Source organism: Lissotriton vulgaris, chromosome 10 (genome assembly GCF_964263255.1).
Source record: "Lissotriton vulgaris chromosome 10, aLisVul1.2, whole genome shotgun sequence".
In the NCBI taxonomy this organism is placed as follows: Eukaryota; Metazoa; Chordata; class Amphibia; order Caudata; family Salamandridae; genus Lissotriton; species Lissotriton vulgaris.
In genome coordinates, this window is record NC_141698.1 from 365,132,434 (window position 1) to 365,155,501 (window position 23,068).

Here is a 23,068-nt window from a genome sequence, read left to right on the forward strand (position 1 = left end):
GTGATTAAAATCAATGCTGTCTTCTGGAGGAGAAGGCTTTGATGGGTATAACTGTGGATCAGGGACATCAGGCACATAATGTGGTGGAAAAGTATAGATATCCTCATCTAAAGGATGTTTTTGGGTCTGCATGTGGATCCTCTCCACCAACTAAGTCATATTCCTCATCAGTTTGTGGTGAATGTGATGATGCAAGAGAGGGGACAGGAGAGATTCGAGGTGATATGTAAGGAGGGACAGGAGAGGAAGGAGATACAGGAGAGGGAGGGTGCATAGGCGAATTTGCACAGTCCTTCTTTTTGGCAGGAACCACAGGTGCAGGTGGTGTTTCTGCTGGTCTCTTTTAATGAGGTATAGCACCTACATGTCCAGTTTTTGAGTTTATGAAGATCCTCTTTTGTTTAGGATCTGGTCTGAACAGTTCTTCTTCCTCTACAACCTTCTTCGGCGTCGATTTTTTCGGTTCCGACAGAGGATGTTTTTGGCGTTTTGCCTTTGGAGGTGTTACAGCGTCTTGTGGCAAAGTTCTCGATGCCGAAGGTGTTGTTTTCGGCTTGACAGGCGTCTCCGAGGGCTTAGGAACCTCGGAATCAGGCTTTGCGGGTGATGGCACCTAAGCGGGAGTCTTCGGAGTGGAAGGAGGTCTCATCGGCTTTGTGGCGTCAGACGCCGGCTTTTCCGCTCTAGTTTTGGGAGTCGACGGCTTCGGAGCTTCTTCGGTGCCTGTGCCTCTTTAGTCTTCGGTGCCAAAGGATCTTTCGCTGCCGAAGGATCTTTTGCTTTCGGTGCCGAAGGATCTTTTGCTTACGGTGCCAAAGAGTCTTTTGGCTTTGGTGCCGAAGGATCTTTTGGCTTTGGTGCCGAAGGGTCTTTTGGCTTCGGTGCGGATGGAGGTGGTGGAATCGGCACGTGTGGTTTGCTCGGTGCCGAAGCACCTGAAGGCGTAGATATTTTCCTTAGAGCCGAGCTCGAAGGCTGGGCTTTAGGAGGAAGTTCTTGGTCTCGACTGGGCCCCTTGGGCGGAGTGCTGGCCATCGCCTTTGGCTTGGGCAGTGTATGTGGTGCAGGGGCATAGGTACTCACGGGTTGACGTGATGGAATAGAGTCATCCGAGTCCTCTGCCTCCGATATGATCTGGAGATCAGGTGAATCCTCTTCCGGAACGAGCGGAACCTAGTCATCGAAGATATTCTCCGGTGCTGGGGCTGATCTCCTCATCTCGCGTCGACGGGCCCTCCGATCCCCGATGGTCTTTTTCGATCGGAAGGATGCACAAGCTGTGCAGGTCGACTCGTCGTGTTTCGGCGATAGACTGAGGTTGCAGACCTCATGATGATCGCTATGCGGAAATCTTGCTCGGCATACCGGCAACTTTTGAATGGAGTTCTTTCCATGTGGTGTAGGCCACACGGCGTAGATAGGCCCAGCGGCCCGCGTCGATGAACCGAAATCATGTTGATGGCGTCGAAAGTTGTTTCGAAGTTGCTAAAAAAGTTTTTCTAGCCGGAGCGGAGAAACTTTAATCCGAACCCAGTGGTGGAAAAAAACAATCTAAGGATGGAGCCGATGCCCATGCGCAGTATTGTCCAAGGGAGGAGCCACCTATATCGGGACTACAAAGACTTCTCCAAGAAGACAACAATCTGCAATCATCCGAGCCCAACACCAGGTGGCGATCTAATGCATAGTGTACGATCTGCAGCTCGTATGCCTCAAACACAGTGTTTCCTTAGTATCATACCCACACAAAAGGGGAAAAATGCACAAACTTGCTGCATTAGGTTTATTATTAGGAAAGTGACGAATTGCCACATATTGGCTCGCTCCCAGGCCCTCGCTGGCACCCACAACAGGATCTGATCACATAGGCCTGGGCCGAGAAACGGCATATGAAGGTGAGAACTGACGAGAAAGCAACGCAACAAAAGCTTGAAATCTGGGTGGAAATGATGAACAAACTTACCCATACTGTACTAGAGGTTGAAAAATAGTACACAAACCCAAACTGGTCATGCAGATTGTGTATAGTGCATGAAAGTTTATTGATGGATATGACCAATATACCTAGAAATAATGTGTAGATGTGACTGCACTGCTGATATAACTGTCTTGTGGTTTATTGAAGGGTTTAGAAGCTCTAGATTGACTGTACTGATCTGAAGAAAGGGAAAGAGCATGTGGCCTTTAATGGAGAAAACAAATTGCGATGTAATTTATCTTATGGAATGCTATGTTGTTGGGGTGGGTACTTTTTTGCAATTTCCTATTGGTTTAAGACAGTTCCTCAAGATTTCACAAAATATAAAAACTGTATTCCTAGTGATTAATAGTTTGATATAAACTCAATAAAAATAAATGTTAAAACGTGCTATAGCAGGTGAGTGATACTTCTTTCAGTCAGTTTGTTCACGTGAAAGAGACCATCTGTGTTGACAAAGACTTACGGTTAAAAAAAAGTTAGTCTTATTAAAATATCAACTTCTTGTTTTATTAGGAAAATACATAACAATAATTTCTGTACTTTGTGCTCAGCATAGCTACTCCAGTTCTGCTTTATCCAATATACACAAAGTTTGCTCTGAACATCTTCGTACCTACAACGATCAATTTAGGTGGAGATAGACATGCCCTGTTTGGTACAGGACCTTTCCCAGATTGCTCCATCTGAGGGATGTGGTATGTATGCCCTCTGATTTCAAAGAACAGCATAGATTTTTCATCAAAACAAATCTACCCAGGACCACAATATTAATGTAGGGATGACCCACAGCAGTGCTGAGAAACTAGATCTGTAGAGAGAGCAAGCTTCACTGGAAAAGACCTGAACCCAGATCACTCATATGACTTTATAGTTCATTACAACTGAGACGGTTTAGCACAACCATTAAGTCTTGGCTAATAGCCCCATTTGCTACAATTGACCCATGGGATCAGCCTCACAGGGCACGATCACAGCGCTGTGTGTTTAGTAATGCTGAGTTATGACCTAAAAACCAGAGGGCTAGTAGCTTTGATCACTCCTGCCAATTTAACGGGCCAATAGATGAGAGCACAAATCTTGCACAATGGTGCCAACATCACATGCCACTATCACTATGCCCTTTTTGAAAAGTAACAAAGATTGAAATATTTTTTCCCAAAGATGTGTTTTTACCAGCCAAGTAGAGTAGCTAATGTTACATAAATATTTTATAAATACGTATAGTATAGTCATTATATGGAGAGAAGTACTTTCAGGTCAGGAAATCATAAAGTGCTTTTAGCTAAAAGCATAGCACCAAAAATCTCATTTCTAAAATTTGTTTAAATAATAAAATTAATTTTAAAACAATAATTTAAAAAGTCTGACAGGTTAAAAATGGGGCTAAACAGTGGTTGGGATTAGTGTCACAAAAATTATATAGCGAGAGAGAGTTTGTGTTATTTAATAAAAAATAGAACTGCACTGGGAAAACATTTGATGAGGCGGCTTTTCTACGCTACAGGCAACGCTTGCTCCTGGAATGTATTTGATGCAGCTTCCTTCCTAGTCTGCCTGATACACTGCTCCAGGGAAGATAAAGCGCACTTTCAGCATCAACAGATTGTGACAGACTGATGCTACATGACATTGCTTCTGAAGGTACTGCTTATAACTTAGGGTAACATTCCAGGGTGCACCCTATTACCTCAGTGAGCTGTCAAAGTAGCAGTTCCAACTATATTCTGTTTGTGGGTGTTAGAAGAATAATTCATACTTTTTTTCAAGGAGGGAGACCGCGTCAAACATCACAATCAGTAAGTTAGTCTTGGCATTTCAGTGTGGTGTTTGATTGGTTGTCAGTGCCCTACAGGTTGAGGGTTAATCCTGGTCTGGGAAGAACATTTTCAGTCTCATTCTTCTAGTCTTGCTTCTCGTTCTTCTGCTTCCACGGGTAGATCAGCTCTCCAACAAACAGCTTCCTGCATAGGGAGCCCCATGAGTCCTTGGGGTAGCAACAGTAGGTTGGCAGCCTGTATGTATGCACCACATGGCCATATGACAAAGGGTTGAACTGAAAAGGAAGTTAGGACAGACAGTTAAAATCAGCTCAGAAGATCTGATGCGCCTATCACATGCGACCACGTACACTTTAGGGTTAATATTCTTAGTCGTGTTGCCTGCACTCTACATCCTAGTTACTCTAGAATGATAAGAGGAGGCCTCTATATAAAAAGTAACAGTAGTTTTTTTTCCTGCTTTTGTCTACATTGTACGTATAATTAGAAATATTCCCAATCAGCACCAATAACTTCTTGCATTTTTTTCTCCTAATGGATCATCCTCAAGCAAACAAAAAATAAATAAAAAGAGGGCAATGACTGGAAGAGTATGGAGGTGCAAAGTACACACAGCAGTCAGATACTTATAATCCAAAATGAGCACAACATAAGTTGAAACAAAAGATTAAGGAGAGCCAGCAAAAAGGTGGTTATTGAGGGACCGCCAGAAAGCAGAAAATTAAGACATAGTCCCTAAACAAAAAGAAGAGGAAAAGAATCTCAAAAGACCAGAGTACAAACTAGCATTGAACACAAAAGCAAAACGGATTGAATCTAGGGATATTTAGTTAAGCATCGAATTCCGATTTGAGACTAACCTGTGAACAGTAAAGAATAAGGCGCTTTCTAATAAAAGCAATGGTGGGGTCATGAAGAAATCAAATGGACTACGCACATTCCATTATAGATAATATGGTCTTTGATAGAATGCCAGTAAAAGGTTGTCAATGGTTTAGGATGACTAAAATAAAAGTTGGTTATCATGACTGCCGAGGCCCTTATTCATACAAGGATTGGCAAAGTCAATGGGTCTCGCCTTTTTGACCCACTGACTTTGCCAATGCCTTTTGCCGATGCTGCACAGCATTGCGAAAAAAGAAAAGGCATGATGATGCAAATGCAAATATGAGCCTATACTCGTCATGACTGGCAACTATGTCATTTTGTTTGTGCTTGCATGCATATGTACGCACGCATGCACATGCAGAAGGAATGACACGGGCGGCATTTTATTTTTATTTATTGTTCCGAGGTGTTGAGTACCATTTGGGGAGATACATTTAAAAAAAATGTTTTAAGTATGTGAAAGATCTTTTCTAAACATGAAGTGGCCAGGAAGCAAATGGCAGCGGCTAGGCCTTCAAAAAAACAAGTAATACTATATTTTGTTTTCCAGGGCCACAAGGGGTGGGGGATGCAACAAAGGAAGCTGAGAGGGGTTGAGAGCAACCAGGTGTGGGTGGGGATGCAACAGACTAGCATGATCTCGATTGAGGTGGGGGAGGAGGAAGGAGCAACACAAAGCACACATTTTATGGAACACACGAAGCAGCAAGGGGTATAGGAAGTGGTGGGAAGAGGGAAGGAGTAGTTTCAGTCCTGTAACTCCAGTTCTGTAGTAGGGGTATCTCTGTTATAGTCATAATCTAGTGAATAGTCCCGCCCATGTGCGTGGACCCCGGAGCAATCAAAAATAATCTCTTAAGGTATCGAAAAATGCAGAACTGCACAGACACTTAAGAGAGAATTAAAGACAGATAATGCAGCCTATATAACCAGGCTACACTGTCCAGTACTTCAACTAGAAATTCCACCAAAAATCCACAAACAGCCAAGTCTGTACAGATTTCCCTTGCTTCAGCAGCAAAAACCCTCTCGAATGATAGAGAGGAAGACCTGGACAGACAAGCCCCATAGGCTGCCATTATGTGGCTCAAAACAGGTTACTGTGCCTTTAAGAGAACTTTCCAGAACTTCACAGTATCCCAGAATGCACTGCTGGTCCCTTTTACTTTCAGTTCTTTTTGAAGGAGTAACACGCCAGACCTGTAGCATTCCTTACATGAATATCTCTCTCCACCGGGGAGGAGGGCGGGCGCTTACGACTATAAGAGAGATACCCCTACTACAGAACTGGAGTTACAGGACAGAAACTACTCCTTCTGTAGTAGGGTATCTCGGTGTATAGTCATAATCTAGTGAATAGAATGGCAAGCCCATCCCCACACCAAAGCGGCGGTGGAGAAACGAGAAATAACACCACTATTGTGCGAACAGATTTCGCAGCGAAGCCTGCCCAACCTGAGCGTCTGCCCAGGCATCAGTGTCCAGGCAGTAATGCTTAGAAAAGGTATGGACCGACTTCCAAGTGGCCGCCCTGTAGATTTCTGCACTTGGAACTTTACGGAGCAAAGCCGTCGTGGCAGCTTTGCCCCTGGTTGAATGAGCCTTAGGTTTACCCCCTAAGGTCTTATTAGCCTTTTGGTAACACAGTTGTATGCAGGACACAATCCAACTAGAGATGGACTGTTTAGAGGTAGCAAGACCCGTCCTGACTGATCCATAATTGATAAACAATTGGTCTGACCTACGAATATCCTTGGTCTTATCCAGATAAAATTTCAACACCCTCCTAACATCCAGGGAATGCAGTGACCTTTCCACTGGAGGAGAAGAAGGATTCTGAAAAAAGTAGGCAAAGTTATGGTCTGGTTGACATGAAAATCAGAAATAACCTTGGGAAGAAATTTATGGTGAGTACGCATAACAACCGTAGCAGCATGAAATGCAGTATAAGGTTCTTGGCAACACAGCGCCTAAATTTCACTCACCCTGTGGGCCGATTTGATGGTCACGAGGAACGCCGCCTTCCAGGATTGGTGCTGCAACGAAGCCTTATGAATAGTTTCAAAAGTCTCCTTCTTCAATCTGGACAGCACCACATTTAATTCCCATGAAGGCGAAGGAAGCCGGACAGGAGGGAATACTTTCTTCAAGCCTTCCAAAAAAATCTTTGATCACAGGGATCTGGAAGAAGGAAGTCTGTGAAGGGCATTTCCTGTAGGCAGTCAATGAAGCGAGATGGACCTTAATGGAATGGAAATTAAGGCCAGTCTGCGCCAAATGCAGAAGATAAGGAAGGATGACATCCTCCTTACACGTCGTAGGGTCATAGTTCTTGGACTTGCAGCAGATGCAGAATCTCTTCCACTTGTAAGCATAGGAAGTCCTAGTGGAAGGTCGCTTAGCCTCCTGCAGTATGTTCATACAATCTTCTGGTAGATTCAAATGGCCATATTGCACTATCTCACGAGTCATGCCGCCAAACTCAAAGACGAGAGGTTGGGGTGCAACATCTGCCCCCCGAACTTCGTGAGAAGGTCCGGCCTGCACGGCAGCCGTATGTGAGGAAGGAGAGATCGGTGAAGCAGGTCCGTGAACCACCACTGCCTGGGCCATTCCGGGGCAATCAGGATCATTCGCGCCCTGGACTGGGACAGCTTGATGAGCACCGCTGGAATCAGGGGAATGGATGGAAAAGCGTACAGAAAGCTGTTCGACCAGTTGATCCATAGCGCATTCCCCAGCGTCCCCTGCTGGTAGTACCTGGAGGCGAAGTCTCGGCATTTGCTGTTTTCGGCGGTGGCGAACAGAATTATGTCTGGAGTCCCCCACCTTGTGAAGACTTCTCCTAGTACTTCGTCGTTTATAACCCATTCGTGGTTTTCCTGAATCAGTCTGCTCAGTGTGTCCGCCTGAACATTATGTACACCTGGTAGATGGGTTGCCGTTATCGTCAGTCCTCTGGCCAGAAGCCATCGCCAGATCGCCTGCGCCTCCTGCGACAGAGTGCGTGATCTCGAGCCCCCCTGCTTGTTGAGGTAATACATCGTGGTCGTATTGTCCATCTGTACAAGCAGAGAGTTGGTCTGGAAGGACGGATGAAAGGCCTTCAGTGCCAAGTGAACAGCTCTGAGTTCCAGGAAATTGATGTGATACGTGGACTCCGTCGGGGACCACGTTCCTTGAATCTTTAAGTCTCCGGAATGTGCCCCCAGCCGTGGAGAGAAGCATCCGTCACGATAGTCTGAGTGGGAATGTCCTTGTGGAAGGGAACCCCTCTGAGGAGATTCTCCGCTGAACACCACCACTTCAGAGACTGAAGAGAAATCAGAGACAGTCGTATCTTGTCGTCCCAAGACCCTTTCCTCTGATCCCACTGAACCTCCAAGCACTCCTGCAACGGTCTCATGTGCAGTCGTGCGTGTGGCATTAGGAAGATGCAAGAGGCCATCAATCCCAGTAGAGAAGACACTGTCCTCACTGTTGTAGATGGGAGTGGTCATAAGAGCCTGAGCCTTCCGAAGGAGTGATAATCGACGCTCCTCCGAAGGCGACCCGCTTGCTGACAGCGTATTGATGGTGGCTCCCAAGTACTGAATGCACTGGACCGGAGTCGGGACAGACTTGGACATTTTGATGTGCAACCGCAGCTTGTTCAAGAGAACGCACGTCTTCTGGAAGTGTGCTTGAGCTTCCGAGAAGGAGGAGGCCTTGATCAACCAATCGTCCAGGTACGGGTAGACAAACACCTTGTTCTTCCTTAGGTGTACTGCTACCACTGCCATGCACTTCGAGAATGTTCTGGGAGCAGACTTCAGTCCGAATGGCAGTACTGTGTACTGATAATGATTGGCGCCGACTTGGAATCGGAGGAACTTCCTGTGTTTGTGTGCAATGGGCACATGGAAGCACGCATCTTGTAGGTCTATAGCACATAGCCAGTCTCCCTGTTGCAACTGAGGATAAATCTGATGCAACGACAGCATGCGAAACTTCTCTATGCGAATCAACTGGTTTGCCTGTCGCAAATCCAGAATGGGCCTGAACTCGTTCTTGTCCTTCTTGCGAACCAGGAGGAACCGGGAGTACAGACATCTTCCTTTTTGAGACAGAGGCACGTCTTCTATCGCCCTTTTCCTTAACAGGATATTGGCCTCCGCCTGGAGCTCGCGCAGCTGAAACTGCGAGCTTGCCGGAGGAATTGATGGAGGCGGGCTGGTGAACCGAAGACTGTATCCATTGCAAACAATATTCAGCACCCACTTGTCCTGAGTAATTTTTCTCCACTCTGCCAGAAAAAATTGAACGCTTCCCCCCACCGGAGCGGGTAACGGATGTGGGGGAAGTAACCGCTCAGGGTCGAGACCCAGCCGGGCCCTTGTTTGCTGTAGAGGACTGCTGGCCCCCTCTACCCTACTGGCGCTTCTGGAAGGGTCTCCGGAACTGCTGCTGTTGTTGCTGCTGCTATCCCGAAGTCTGTCCTCGCCCACTGCCCTGTGCACCGAACCGTCTCTGGAACGGGCGGTAGGCCTTCTTTTCTTTGGGCTTCTCCAAGCCCACAGCGGTCAGGGTCTCTGCCTCTGCCTTTATGCGGGCCATCTCATCGTCGGCATGCTTGCCGAACAGGGTTTCCCCCGAGAAGGGCAGATTGGCCACCCGCTGCTGGGCCGCCGGCTTAAGTGATGTGAGCCGGAGCCAAGCATGGCGCCGCTAGTTGATCCCATGACAGAACCCATGGGCAGCCAAAAGAGAGACATCCGCAGCCGCGCTGATGACCTGGTGCGAAACCAGCATCCCCTCCTTGGGGATCTCCTGGAGTCCTCCCTCTTATCTCATGGCAGGAGTTCCGTGAACTGTTGAAGAGATTCCCACAGGGCACGGTCATACCGCCCTAGCAAAGCCGCATCGCTGGACGCCTTCATGGCCGTGGATGCCTTCCCACAAGCCTTCCTGCCAGCTGAGTCGATTCATCGGCTCTCCTCATCAGGCGGTACGGTTGAAGACGGGGAGGTAGAATGAAGCTTCCTGGCCGCCGTCACTATAACAGAGTCCGGAACCGGGTCTATCCGTAGAAAAGCCGGGTCCGAATCCAGGGCCCTGTACTTCTTCAGAAGTTGGGAGGGAGCGGCCTTCGCCACTGCTGGCGTGAGGAACAGCTCCTGCACGGGCTCTACCAACCCAGGTACTAGCGGTAGCAAAGGGCGAGACAAATGCTTCTTGTGAAGCGTCTCAAATATCACGGACGTCGTGGGTGTTGGAGCCGTCACCGTGATTCCCAATTTCGCTGCCCCCCTCAGGAGAACATCTTGGAACGTGCTGATGTCGTCCACCGGAGACACCCTTGTCCCCGGGGATTTCGACAAGGTCGGTGAATAGGTCCAGGTCGAGTCCGTGAGGGACCGCGATCCGCGCCTCCTATGGCGCCGTTTTGACCTGGTGGAGGATCTACGCCGACTCCTCGATCTCCCCCTCCGTCCGGAGCGTGATCCTGACCTCCTTGGCTTTGGTCGATCCGCCGGTTCCACAGGGGCAGGCGACTTTGGTTTGGCCGGGGCCCTCGGCTGAGGGGTCCCTTTGAGAGGAGTCGGATATCGGGGCAGTGAGACCGACCTCGGAGGGATCAGAGGCGGCTTGTCTGCTGGCAGCTGAGGTTGAGGTAGAGATTGAGGACGCGGTGGAAGTGGTGGTAGCGGAGGAGGAGTAGGGGCCTGCGGAGGGAGCCCCCTCGGTAATGGAGGCGGGGGCGTAACCGGCCTCTGCGGCGGGGTATACACCATGGAGTACACTGAACCCTGTGATCCGCCTTCCTTTCCAGCCTGGGACGTTGGCGAACTTCCCATAGGTATCTGGCCCCTGCTAGAGTGACTCCTGGCGCCAGACATCCTTCAACTTCTCTTCGGCGTCGAAGAACGGTGACCGGATGGCGAGCGTCTTCTCCTCGACGTCGACCGTCTCTCCCTCGACGGCGAATGCCTTCGCCTCGATGGCGACCTCCTTCGCGTCGACGGCGATCTTCACCTCGACGTAGAGGATCCCCTTGACGACGACCTTCTCCTTTTCGTCGACGCCGAGCGCCGACGCCGAGCCTCTCGACGTCCATCACTCGACGTCGACTCCGACAACGAAATCGTCACAGGAGACCTCGACGGTGGTCTGTTCAGTTCCCTCGACGTAGAGCGTAGACGTCGCTTTGACCCAGAGCCCTGGGGAGACGGGGAACAGACTGCAGTCCTCCCTCTCGATGCCGTAGTCGGTGCAATGGACCCAGACGGAGAATGGGGACGCTTGCTGGTCTTCCTGCCCCTGGGGAGCCCCCCAGAGGCCTCAGCACGGGCAGAGGAAGCCCCTCCAGACCCACCTTGCGCCTTCAGCCTTCTTTCCTCAAGGCCCTGAAGCCTGATCTTTCTATCCTTCAGGATCCTGCCAGAGAAGCCTTGACAAATGACACACTACTCTGGGACATGGGAAGAGGAAAGGCAGAGGATACACACCTCATGAGGATCCGATTTGGCCTTCTTCCTGGAGCACTCTGGACATTTGTCAAATAATGCAGGCATATTGACAATCAAAGAGTGCACCAAAGGATTAACAAGAAGAAGAGCTCCAAAGTACTTTAGAAAAGCACTCAAAGACTTGAACAAAAGTGTAAAATCACCAATAAACCCTTAAAAAGGGAGAGCTCAATGCTCCAGGGTCCTGCTGGCAGGAGCCAGAAAAAGGAACTGAAAGTAAAAGGGACCTGCAGTGCATTCTGGGATACTGTGAAGTTCTGGAAAGTTCTCTTAAAGGCACAGTATCATGTTTTGAGCCACATAATGGCAGCTTATGGGGCTTGTCTGTCCAGGTCTTCCTCTCTATCATTCCAGAGGGTTTTTGCTGCTGAAGCAAGGGAAATCTGGACAGACTTTGCTGTTTGTGGCAAGGTCCGCCCAGCACATGTGACTCTGGACAATAGCTCACTTAATCTTCCCGAGGGCCCCCAGAGCCGGGACACCACTTTGGAGGTAGCTGTGCGCTTTACAAATACTGGTATTTCATTTAATTTAATTTCATTATCAAGTCTTAGTTTAAGCCAGTTAGAATGCTTGTTTTTCACTGTGAAATGAGTCCATTGTCATTACCTGGAGGAAGGCGAGGGAATGATCCCATGGCCTTGAAAGACTGGACACCCATTGGCAGCTGAAGAAGGCAGTAGGTCTCTGTAGTTTAGCTTGGATGGCACTTGTGATTTGGTGACTGTCTTTGAATGCTGAAGGACTCCATCATTGAAGGGAGTGAACAATTTCTTTGCATCGAACAGAAGGCTGATGAGCTTCTATTGGGCCTCTAGTTTAACACCTTCGCTGCGGGGGTTATTCCCCCGCTGTGCTGGGTGGGCGCGCACAGCGCCCGCATGCTCATGTCGAGCTGAACTCGTCATGAGCTACAGTGCTCCTGTGCTCATGACGAGCTCAGCTCGTCACAGGTGAATTGGCTCCGTGGAACGTTCAGCACAGCGGGGGTATTATCCCCGCGTGTGAGCGTTCCACGGGCCATGACGAGCTGAGCTCGTCACGAGAGCACCAGAGCACTGTGGCTCATGATGAGCTCAGCTCGTCATGAGCATGGAAGAGGTTAATGACTGAGGACTTAGCCACATGGGCTGGTGCACGGTCAGAGAAGAGTTTATGTTCCAGGTGGTACTGCAGATGTACAGAGCCATCAAAAGAATGACAAGCGCAGACAACTGGGCATAACTAGATAACCTTGCCAGCAAAGCAGAGGAGGCATCCAGTAGAAGAGAACAGGGGAAGGTCTTCAGGATTATGAAGATAGTCTGTGGTAAATCCTGTGCAACATACACCCTCCCTATCATAGACAAGCAATGCAGACTACTCACAACAGAGAAAGATTAGGAAGGAAGCTGGGCCGAGCACTTCAAAGAAGTCTTGGACAGACCAGTACCAACAAGTGTGGCAGAAATCCAAGAAGCAGAGACAGACTTGGATGTGAACACCCCAACACATCCGATTTCTGAAGAATGGAAAAGCTCCTGGCCAAGATAACCTGAAGGCAGACTGTGATCTCGGTCCCCAAGATCGCCATATCCGAGACGGTATATCCCCTCCGTTACCCCCTCGCACCATATCCCGATCAGGCAGACACGTAGACTCCCCAACAACAGCGTCCCTGACGACAGGCGTCCCGCCCCTCTCTCCCTTGCAGGAACCAATCAGACGCTCGGCCGGACCGGAAGGAATACCCCGAGAACCCGGAAGTCCCACCTCTCCTCAGACGGACGGATATAGAAAAGCCGGAAAGGAATACACGAGGGTTGTCGAAGGATTGTGGCAGGAGACTTCGGCTGGACCGGTGACGGACGGAGAAGACGGGATCGGAGAACGCGAGGAGTGGTCCGAAGAGTGGTGGAGTCCCACGGAGGAGGCTGGAGAGCGGCCGTAACTCGGACGAGAGTTACGGCGGAGCGCGTGAGTACCAGTTGCTCCCTTGTGCCTGTGTATATAGTTAGAAACCCCTCCCAGTGTAAATTGTTCCCGCTATCCTAGGCACGTCACCAGTAAGCACTAGTTAGGTTGTAAATACGCACTGTCCACTGTATAATAGAGCACCCCTCTCCCCCACCTCCCGGAGCACTTCTGTTTCTTCCCTTCCCTTAAGCCCTTCCCCACCTATACCGCCATCACTACCCCCTTCCTTTCCACGCACTCCCGGGTTAACGGTGAAGGAACCGGAACAAGAGTCCAAGCACAGCTAACGGCTCCCTCTTTTTCTCTTGTTTGCCCTCCGAGGTGTTCTCCGACCACTGCAAAGCTGCTACACCAAAGAACGAGGACGATCCTTGGACCCCATCCCGCCAGGACCATAGAGAAAAAGACGCATCCACCCTACGGGTTGTTGATCCGGACCCTCATACCGACCCCGAATTACCTTGTACAAAAACCCTCAATAAAGCACTATCGCCCACTATATCCGGCCTCCGCGCCTGCTTTACCAGTCCGCCGACCGCCCACGATCACACAGACATGTTCAAGCCAGACACTGAAACACCAACCAAGATCCTCCCACTACAGTTTACACCGATTTCTGAGGGGGCGGGGAAAGTACCAGATGACTGGAAGCAAGGCATCATTGTCAAGATTCCAAAGAAGGGAGCACTAACAAGCTCCAACAACTGGCACAGAATCACCAGTCTGTCAATCCAGAGTAAAATCCTAGCAAAAATCATTATACAGCACATATCTTATGCAGTGGACACAAGCAGCTAAAAAAAAGAATAGGCTGTGTTCCGCAAGGGCAGAGTGTGTGCTGATAGATCCTTACTCTACGCAACATCATAGAACAGTGCCTAGAGTGGTAGAGACATACCATACATCAAATTATTTTATTTTTAGAAAGCCTTTGACAGTATTCACTGTGACAGCTTCTGGCGTATACTGAGAATACTGCATACCGCAGCAGGTAGTTCTCCACAACAAGAGCATCTATTATAATTTTACCTGCAAGGTGGGAGCTAGTCAGTATAGCTTCGAAGTCAAGACTGGTATGAGACAGGAATGTGTTAGGTCAGCCTTGCTCTTCAACCTCACAAATGAAGACCAAGCAGAACCACCAGATGAACCTTAGTCTCTACAATGAAGGACCTGGACTATGCAGATGACCTAGCCTTACTCTCTTAGACACACCAGCATAGCCAGAAAAAGGTGTCTTGCCTCAACATCTATGCACAGCAAGTGGGCCTAAAGATCACCACAAAGAAATACAAAGCCATGCCATGCCAACATCCCAAACCTTCACCATCACGGCTGATTCAAGCCAACAAAGAGTGTATGGTGTCCTGGTGTGGATAACCTTGGTACCTAGTATCTGATCATCAAAGCCCACTTAGGGAAATAATCCTAGTCACTTGAATCGAACTACCAGTTTAGGCCCCAACGGGTTTCCTGGTTTTGATTAGCCCAGATGGATTAGTGAATTAGTACTCACTAGGTTGGTATAATAGTGCTTTTTCCACTAGAAGTTGATATCCAGATATCAGTCTGCCACAATTACTTTTTTTAAAGTCCATTGATTAAAGCCCAGACATTGTGGTGCTAAGTACCAACCATAAATTCAAGAAACAATATCTCTGGACCGGCAAAGGCTAGAAAGAGTATTTCAATTTACCAGAGTCTAAGAACCTCCTCCAGCCGTTGGGCATTGATACGACACCGGGGGCAAGAAGACTGATTGCATCCTGGATCCTCTAGAGCTGTGGAAGGGGAGATACAGCCACAAGATGGATTGTGGACGATGCAGGGTCACCTTTCTTTTTGTTTGAAGGTGATCGACACAGAGAATACTCTTAGTACTTCTTCCTCTTTTGTAGCTGAGGTGTGGAAAATGTTATGAGTCCAGGGCATATATAAAACAACAATTCCCAACAGGTATCAATTTAAGGCAGTTAAATGATGTATGCAGTCAGCATTACATAAAAAAGAAACAAGGAGGCTCATATGGTTTAAGAGCTTGTTATTCACCAATTCATAGGAGGGTGTTTCACATGGGAATACAGTTAGGCAGCACTGTACAGAGGAACGAATATGCTACTTACCAGTATGCATCTGTTTTTGGCATGTAGGGCTGCTGACATTCATATCTGTGCATAGATCGCCGCCTAGTGTTGGGTCCGGATGATTGCACATTGTTGTCCTGGAAGAGTCTTCGAAGTATCACGAGATAGGTGGCTCCTCCCCTGGACTACAGTGTGCATGGGCATCCTCTCCATCCTCAGATTGTTTTTCGCCATTGTGGCAGAGATGGAGTGCAATACAGTGAGCGATGTCCATGCTAGATAGTAATTCTGAATGCTACAGCTGCTACAAGCGCCGGGGAGGAGAGTGGGCGATATGAATGTCAGCAGCCCTACATGCCAAGAACAGATGCATACTGGTAAGTAGCATATTCGGTTCGAGGTATGTTGGCTGCTGAATTCATATCTGTGCATAGATTGCATAGCAGTCCCCCCTGTTAGCGGCGACGGCCCGTGCCAGCTGCAGCAGTCTGAAAAAGAGTTTTGAGAACAGCCTGTCCTACAGCTGCCTGCTGTTTAGAATGCACATCTACGCAGTAGTGTTTCGTAAATGTATGTGTGGTGGACCAAGTGGCTGCCTTACATATCTCTTCTAAAGGAATATTCCCCAGGAAAGCCATGGACGCTCCTAACTTACGTGTGGAGTGTGCTCGTGGTGGAATGGTTAGTGTGCGTTTAGCCTTAGCATAGCAAATCTGTATACATTTAACGATCCATCTGGCTATCCCTGCTTTGGAAATAGGGTTGCCTTTGTGTTGTGGAGAAAAGGCAACGAAAAGCTGTTTTGTTTTTCTGAAATCCTTCGTTCTGTCTATATAGTACATTAGAGCCCTTTTGACATCCAACGTGTGTAGGGATCTCTCTGCGACATTTTCCGGATTGGGAAAGAAAACTGGCAGTTCTATGGTCTGGTTCATGTGAAACTGCGAAATCACTTTAGGCATAAATGTAGGATTGGTGCGTAATACCACCCTATTTGCGTGGACCTTGATGAATGGCTCTTGGATGGTGAGTGCCTGGCGTTCACTAACTCTCCTCAGTGAGGTAATGGCCACTAGGAAAGCAACTTTCCAAGTCAGAAATTGAAGCTCACAAGAGTGTAGAGGTTCAAAAGGTGGTCCCATTAGCCTGGTGAGGACTACATTCAGGTTCCAGACTGGTGACGGTGGGTGTCTGGGAGGGATCACTCTTTTAAGTCCCTCCAGAAAAGCTTTAATGGCAGGCACTCTGAATAAGGAGAGGTGCTGCATGTTGTGAAGATAGGCTGCTTTGGAGGATAAATGTATGCGAATGGAACTGTACGCTAGATTACATCTGTATAAATGCAACAAATAACAGATGATGTTTTGAATAGATGCATCCAGTGGGTTAATGTCATTGTTGATACAATATATGACAAACCTTTTCCATTTAGCCGCATAGCATGCTCTGGTTGTGGGCCGTCTTGCCTCCTTGATGATATTCATACATTCCGGCGGCAAGTTGAGGTAGCCAAATTCTAGGACTTCAGGAGCCAGATCGCCAGGTTGAGCTGTTGCGGATCTGGATGCTGAATGTCTCCATGGCTCTGCGTCAAAAGCCTGGGTGTGAGGCGCAGCCGTTGATGCGGTACCACGGATAGTTCCAGAAACGTGGTGTACCATGGTTGGTGTGCCCACATTGGAGCAACCAGGATGAGGGTCATAGAGTGTTGCCGTAGTTTGCATGCCACCAGCGGTATCAAAGGTGCTGGGGGAAAAGCGTACGCAAATTTGCCTGACCAGTTCATCCATATCGCATTGCCTTGCGACTGTGGGTGTGGGAACCTGCTTGCGAAGTTTTGGCATTTTGCGTTTTCCCTTGTGGCGAACAGGTCTATCTGTGGATGACCCCATTGCTGGAAGTACGGCTGGAGTACTGATGGATGTAACTCCCACTCCTGCATCTGGTGGCTGTGCCTGCTGAGCAGGTCCGCCATCTGGTTGTCCTTGCCCGGGATGTGTTCCGCCATGAGGAACATGTTCCTCTGAATGGCCCACTTCCAAATGCTCTGAGCCAGGTGAGACAACTGTGGAGAGTGTGTTCCTCCCTGCTTCTGTATGTAGTACATGGCAGTCATGTTGTCCGTCCGGATCAACACAACTTTGTTGCACAGATGTACCTTGAAAGCTTTCATCGCCATGAAGATTGCCATCAGCTCTAGAAGGTTGATGTGCATCTTCTTCTGCTGTGTCGTCCATAGTCCCTGCACTGTGTAATGGAGTACATGAGCTCCGCATCCCTGGAGAGACGCGTCCGTTGTCAGTATTATCTGTGGTACAGGCTCTTGGAACGGTCGGCCCTTGCAAAGGTTTTGTGGATTCCACCAATGCAGAGAGTTGTATGCCCGACCGCTCACCAACACTAGGTCTTTCAACTGCCCTTGAGCCTGGTTCCACTGACATGCCAAGCACTCCTGAAGCGGGCGCATATGTAGTCTCACGTACGGGACTATGAAGATGCAGGAGGCCATCATGCCTATCAACTGCATGAACACTCGCGCCTGAAGGGAGCGTTGAGGTCTGAATTTTTGTATCAGCAATTGCATGCTGTTTATCCTCACTGAATTTGGCTGAGCTGTGGCTGCCAGAGTGTCTATTGTCGCACCCAGGTACTGCCGTACGTGGGCGGGTTGAATATGTGACTTTGGGTAATTCAGTGAGAATCCCAGATCGTGAAGGAGGTGAATGGTGTGGGACATGTGGCTGGCACACAGCTGGGCTGACTTTGCTTGAATAAGTCCAGATAAGGGTAGACTTGTATGTGCTGTCTCCTGAGGTGTGCCGCCACTGTCGCCAGACACTTGGTGAATACTCTGGGCGCCGTCGTCACTCCGAAGGGGAGGACTTTGAACTGGTAGTGTTGATCCTGAATGGTGAACCTGAGATACTTTCTGTGTGAAGGGTGTATGGGTATGTGGAAGTACGCATCTTTGAGATCCAGTGTTGCGAGGAAATCTCCCTGACTTAAAAGCGGTAGGACTTGCTGTAAGGTGAGCATGTGAAAATGCTCCGACAGAATGTATTGGTTCTGAGGTCTTAGGTCGAGTATGGGCCTGAGAGACCCGCCCTTTTTGGAATTAAGAAGTACAGAGAGTACACCCCGACCCTTGTTCCGCTAGATGAATTGCCAATGAATGAATTATTTATAGAATATATTGTGAGAATGTATCGAGGCGTTAGATTTACCTTAAAAAGCACAAGTAAAAAGTTAATTGGAAAATCTAAACGCGACACCCGTCCCCGTTTTTTCCCTCAGTAATTGTTCCTTTAATGTTTCTACTGCCTTTTAAATAATTTTTAAACGTACACTACATCACTGAACCATGTTGTTGAAATATGAATGAATTGATACCCCCAATGTTATATTTCTGTACATGTTTTATATACCCTATATGCATTTATATGTGTCTATGTAGTATACTTTTATGATTTTAACTAATCGAATAAAGTATTTTTGACTCTGACTCTGACTCTTGTTCCGCTAGAGGCACGAGCTCTATGGCTCCTTTTTGCAGCATACTGACGACCTCTTGCTGCAATAAGTGGAAGTGCTCTGCGGACATAGGACGGTGTCTTGGCGGTATGTTGGGCGGAGTGGCTGTAAGCTCTAGACAATACCCGTACTGTACAATATCTCTTACCCACCTGTCTGTGGTGATGGATTTCCATACAGACAGGAACTGTTGTAGTCTCCCCCCGACAGGTGTTAGATGGTCGGGGGGCAGTGACAAGGCGTCACTGTTTGGTATTGGCAGAGGATCTGGAGTTGTTGTTTCCTCTTCCTCTGCCCTTGATGTTATTTCCTCTATATCCACCTCTGGGATTTTTATTGTAGGTGGATTGTGTACCTCCCTTATTATACTGCGTTTGTTAGGTGTTTTGGCCCCTTGACGGTCCTCGGTTATTGGAGTGACGAAAGGAACCACCCCGAAACTGCTGCGACTGCAGAACCCCCATGGATTTTGCAGTTTCCGTGTCCTTTTTTATCTTTTCTAGGGTGGCATCAACTTCTGGGCCAAACAAGAAGTCAGTGTTAACTGGCTGATTAAGAATGGTGGTCTGCATTTCTGGTTTGAAACCAGATATTCTCAACCAAGCATGTCGCCTTAGCATGACGCTAGTGTTTATAGCCCTAGCTGCAGTGTCAGCTGTGTCTAGTGCACACTTGATGGAAGCGTTGGAGATCAGCTTCCCTTCCTGAACCAACAGCTCTGCTCCTTCCTTGAATTGTTCTGGGAGGTGCTGCAATAATGTCTCTAGAGTATCGTAGTGGGCCCTATCATATCTGACCAGAAGCGCCTGAGTATTAGCAATACGCCAGATGTTTGCAGCCTGTGCTGCCACTCTTTTGCCAGATGTTTCCAGTATCTTTGATTCCTTATCAGGCGGAGGCGCATCTCCTGTTTGCGAGTTTGCCCTCTTTCTTGCATTGGCAACTACCATAGAGTCTAAAGGCAATTGTCCTTTAATATAGGCAGGATCCACGGGTGCCGGCCTATACTTCTTTTCTATCCTTGGGTTAACTACCCTTGCTCTAGTATTTTCTTTGAAAATGTCCTTGGCGTGTTTAAGAACACCCATGAGCATTGGTAGTGTCTTTACACTTTTTTGGGAAGTTGAGAATGTGTCCACAAGGAAGTCCACTTCCACAGTATCACTATGAAGTTCAACGTCATGATTTAACACAGCTCTTTCAATCAGAGCGTTGAAAGCTGTAGTGTCTTCAGTCGGAGATGTTTCGACATTGTAGACCGTAGTATCAGGGTCATGTTGCGGGTCTCCTGGGTCAGCAGGGTCTGCCCATGTCTGGTTCATATCATCACGATCAGTGTCCATCACATCGCCATCACCTGGAGTATCATCGTCACCTGCCCCTGCATCTGAGTATGTAGGGGAAAAGAATTAAGGCTCCTGCTCATATGTCTGCAAGTGTTCGACCATCACTGGTGACTCAGGTGATCCCCTCTTTTTCTTTAGAGGAATCCTGAAAGACTCCATGGGCTTTTCAGGGACTATTTTCCTTTTGTAGATAGACAGTCTCCCCGTTTCCGAGTCTATGAACTGTCTTGGTTCCCGTTCCTCGGTCTCATTTGTAGGCCTTTGGGTCAATGCAGGTCTTTTTATGATGCCGATGCACTGTTTCTGCTCTAACATCTTCGGCCGCACTGCCAATGGTAAACCGTATTTTATTGGCGCCGACGTTGCTAGCACGGTGACCAACTTGGTAGTTGTGGCTTTCTTCGGTCCAGCCGTCGAAGCCTTGCCTTTGATTCTGTGAATCGACTCCGCGACGTGTAGGGCCATGACTTGGGCCTTACGCGCCACATGCGCCGGCATCTGACGAGGAACCGACGTTCGTCTCCGGTCCCGTCATCGATGGAGGATTGATGCCCCGTCTCGATTCGAGCTGCCTAGCGGCTCCCTTCGGTGCCGACGTCTTCGACTCGACGACCTTCACCTTGGCCTTCGGCGCACCGCTACTCGAGTCGAGGGCCTTCTGGCAGCTCCCCGCATCAAAGTCCCTCATCTGTTTCATCGGCCCGAGGGCTTCGAGGCCTTGGCGCCGACTAGAGCCAGTTGCACTTTCGGTTTTGATTTAGACTGTGCTGGCTTCGGTTTCGTTTTGCTGAGATCAACCAAAGTTGGTTTCGAAACCAATGGCTCAATTAAAATGTTCGAAGCCGGGCCTTTTTGCGGGGCTGTTGAACTTGAAGGTAGATATTGGGTAAGGCCTCGTGGCGATCCCTCGACCTGAGCCGTATTGATATTATGTCCATCGGCCCCCGTATCGATGGTTGGGCCTAGCTCCTCTGAGCTATCTTCCTCGGCCCCAAGTGCCTGAACGTCGTCTCCTACCTAGTCGACGACTTCATAATTCTCCTCTTCTTCCAGATATTCCTCCTCATCGGCCTCATAGTCGGATCCATGCGCGGATCCCTGCTCCGATGGTTCATCTTGGTCCGGGATCTCGACGACTTCTTCGTCTTCGGTCCCGAAGATATTATCTGGTTCCGGCGCTGGCCTCTTCGATTCCAATCGAGCCGCGCGTCGGGTCCGAAGAGTTTTCTTTGATCTAAACCGGGCACAGGCCATACATTGGTCTTCATTGTGGTCCGGTGACAAGCATTTGTTGCACACAGGGTTGACCTCGTTGTGTGCATATTTGGCGTTACAAAGCGGACACCTTTTGAAAAAGCCTCGACTCTCCATCGTCGATGAACTCGATGCGAGAGGTGAAGGAAGCCGTCCGATAGTCGATGCCCTGTAGATAACATGTTATCGATACCGATCGAAACGATACCGACGCTCGCGAAAGCCTTTTGGCTTTGAGAAAAAGTTTCCTAACTTGAGCTAAGATTTGAACATCCGAACCCAATGGCGAAAAAAAAACAATCTGAGGATGGAGAGGATGCCCATGCGCACTGTAGTCCAGGGGAGGAGCCACCTATCTCGTGATACTTCAAAGACTCTTCCAGGACAACAATGTGCAATCATCCGGACCCAACACTAGGAGGCGATCTATGCACAGATATGAATTCAGCAACCCACATGCCTCGACGGATCTGCTCCTTCCCTCAGCGAGCCTCCCGAGCGTTCAGAGCCTTCGTTGCCCCCGGCCGTCTTGATTCATTCAGGCGCTGCCCTTCCTAACCTGCCCTCGGCTGCACCAAACCAGTTGCAGACTGTTCATCCGCTGCCTCCGCCCAGGGACCCAGGAACCACGCGATTAGCAGTGTGTGCACAACCCTGCCTGAACCAGACAACCCTGTCCTGAAGATGATCCCGACTCACGGGGATCGAAACGCCGTCGACATCACAGCGCAACTTTATGGCACATTTAACGTTTTTGGCTCTTGTAAAATTGTTTGATACCATGATTTAAGTGACTAAAACTTAATCCTGCGGAGCCATCACTGTATATTTTCTTTGTCACCTTGCGCCGTTCACGCTGTTCACGTTCAGCACTTGCATCATCACCTTTCACCACTTGTATATATCACCACTCACCAAGTGCCTTCGGGTTGTCACATGATTTCCTCTGTACAGTGCTGCCTAACTGTATTCCCATGTGAAACACCCTCCTATGAATTGGTGAATAACAAGCTCTTAAACCATATGAGCCTCCTTGTTTCTTTTTTATGTAATGCTGACTGCATTAATCATTTAACTGCCTTAAATTGATACCTGTTGGGAATTATTGTTTTATATATACTCTACACCCATCCCGACGTGGTTTATGGGTTTTACTCCTGTTGTTCTTGCACATAAGTCCAGAGCAGGCTCAGTCCATCAAACTGTTTTCGAGCAGGTCTTCCAGTAAGCAGGACCATATGCAGGTTTTCCTGGGTTTCAGGCCACTCCTGTTTAGAGGCGCAATCCATCACTTTAGTAGGATGATATGACCTTCTTTTATCCCTGAAGTCACAGCAGCAAGACAACTCTGCACGTTTCCCTGACTTATGCCCACCTTGGTGTGAAAATGGTAGCCACCCAAAGGTTCCACCCCATTCCAGTGTCTAATGTGTTTCTGAACTAGTGCACTGTCTTCCCAGTTTACAGAATGATGAAGAAACAAAAACAAGTACTGGTAAAGGGGTCTAGTAGTTATACCCCTCTGGTAGTAAAAGCAGGCTATCACAGTCAACCAAACGGTCAGCAACATTAAAACGTATGTAAGATTCTCCAATCCTGTACAAATAGTCAATCCTGTTGTTGACCAGATATCCAGGCTTCCGAGCATGGCCTCAGAGTGAGGCATGCAGCTGCTCCCTTTACAAAGGAAGATGAGCACAACTCTGGCAAGACCCACCCACCAGGTAGATAGGTTTGGGGA

General features: G+C 48.5%; 1 protein-coding gene across 4 annotated transcripts in view; it reads right to left on the reverse strand.

Moving 5' to 3' along the window:
- Positions 1–2,466: 2,466 nt before the first annotated feature.
- Positions 2,467–23,068, reverse strand: part of PIGQ (phosphatidylinositol glycan anchor biosynthesis class Q) — a 223,747-nt gene continuing 203,145 nt past the window's right edge. For all 4 annotated transcript variants that reach the window (XM_086941161.1, XM_086941158.1, XM_086941159.1 and 1 more), the window contains one exon: positions 2,467–4,034. In XM_086941161.1, the coding sequence (XP_086797287.1) occupies positions 3,882–4,034 (153 nt within the window). In that variant the 3' untranslated portion in view covers positions 2,467–3,881. The remainder of the gene's footprint in view (positions 4,035–23,068) is intronic.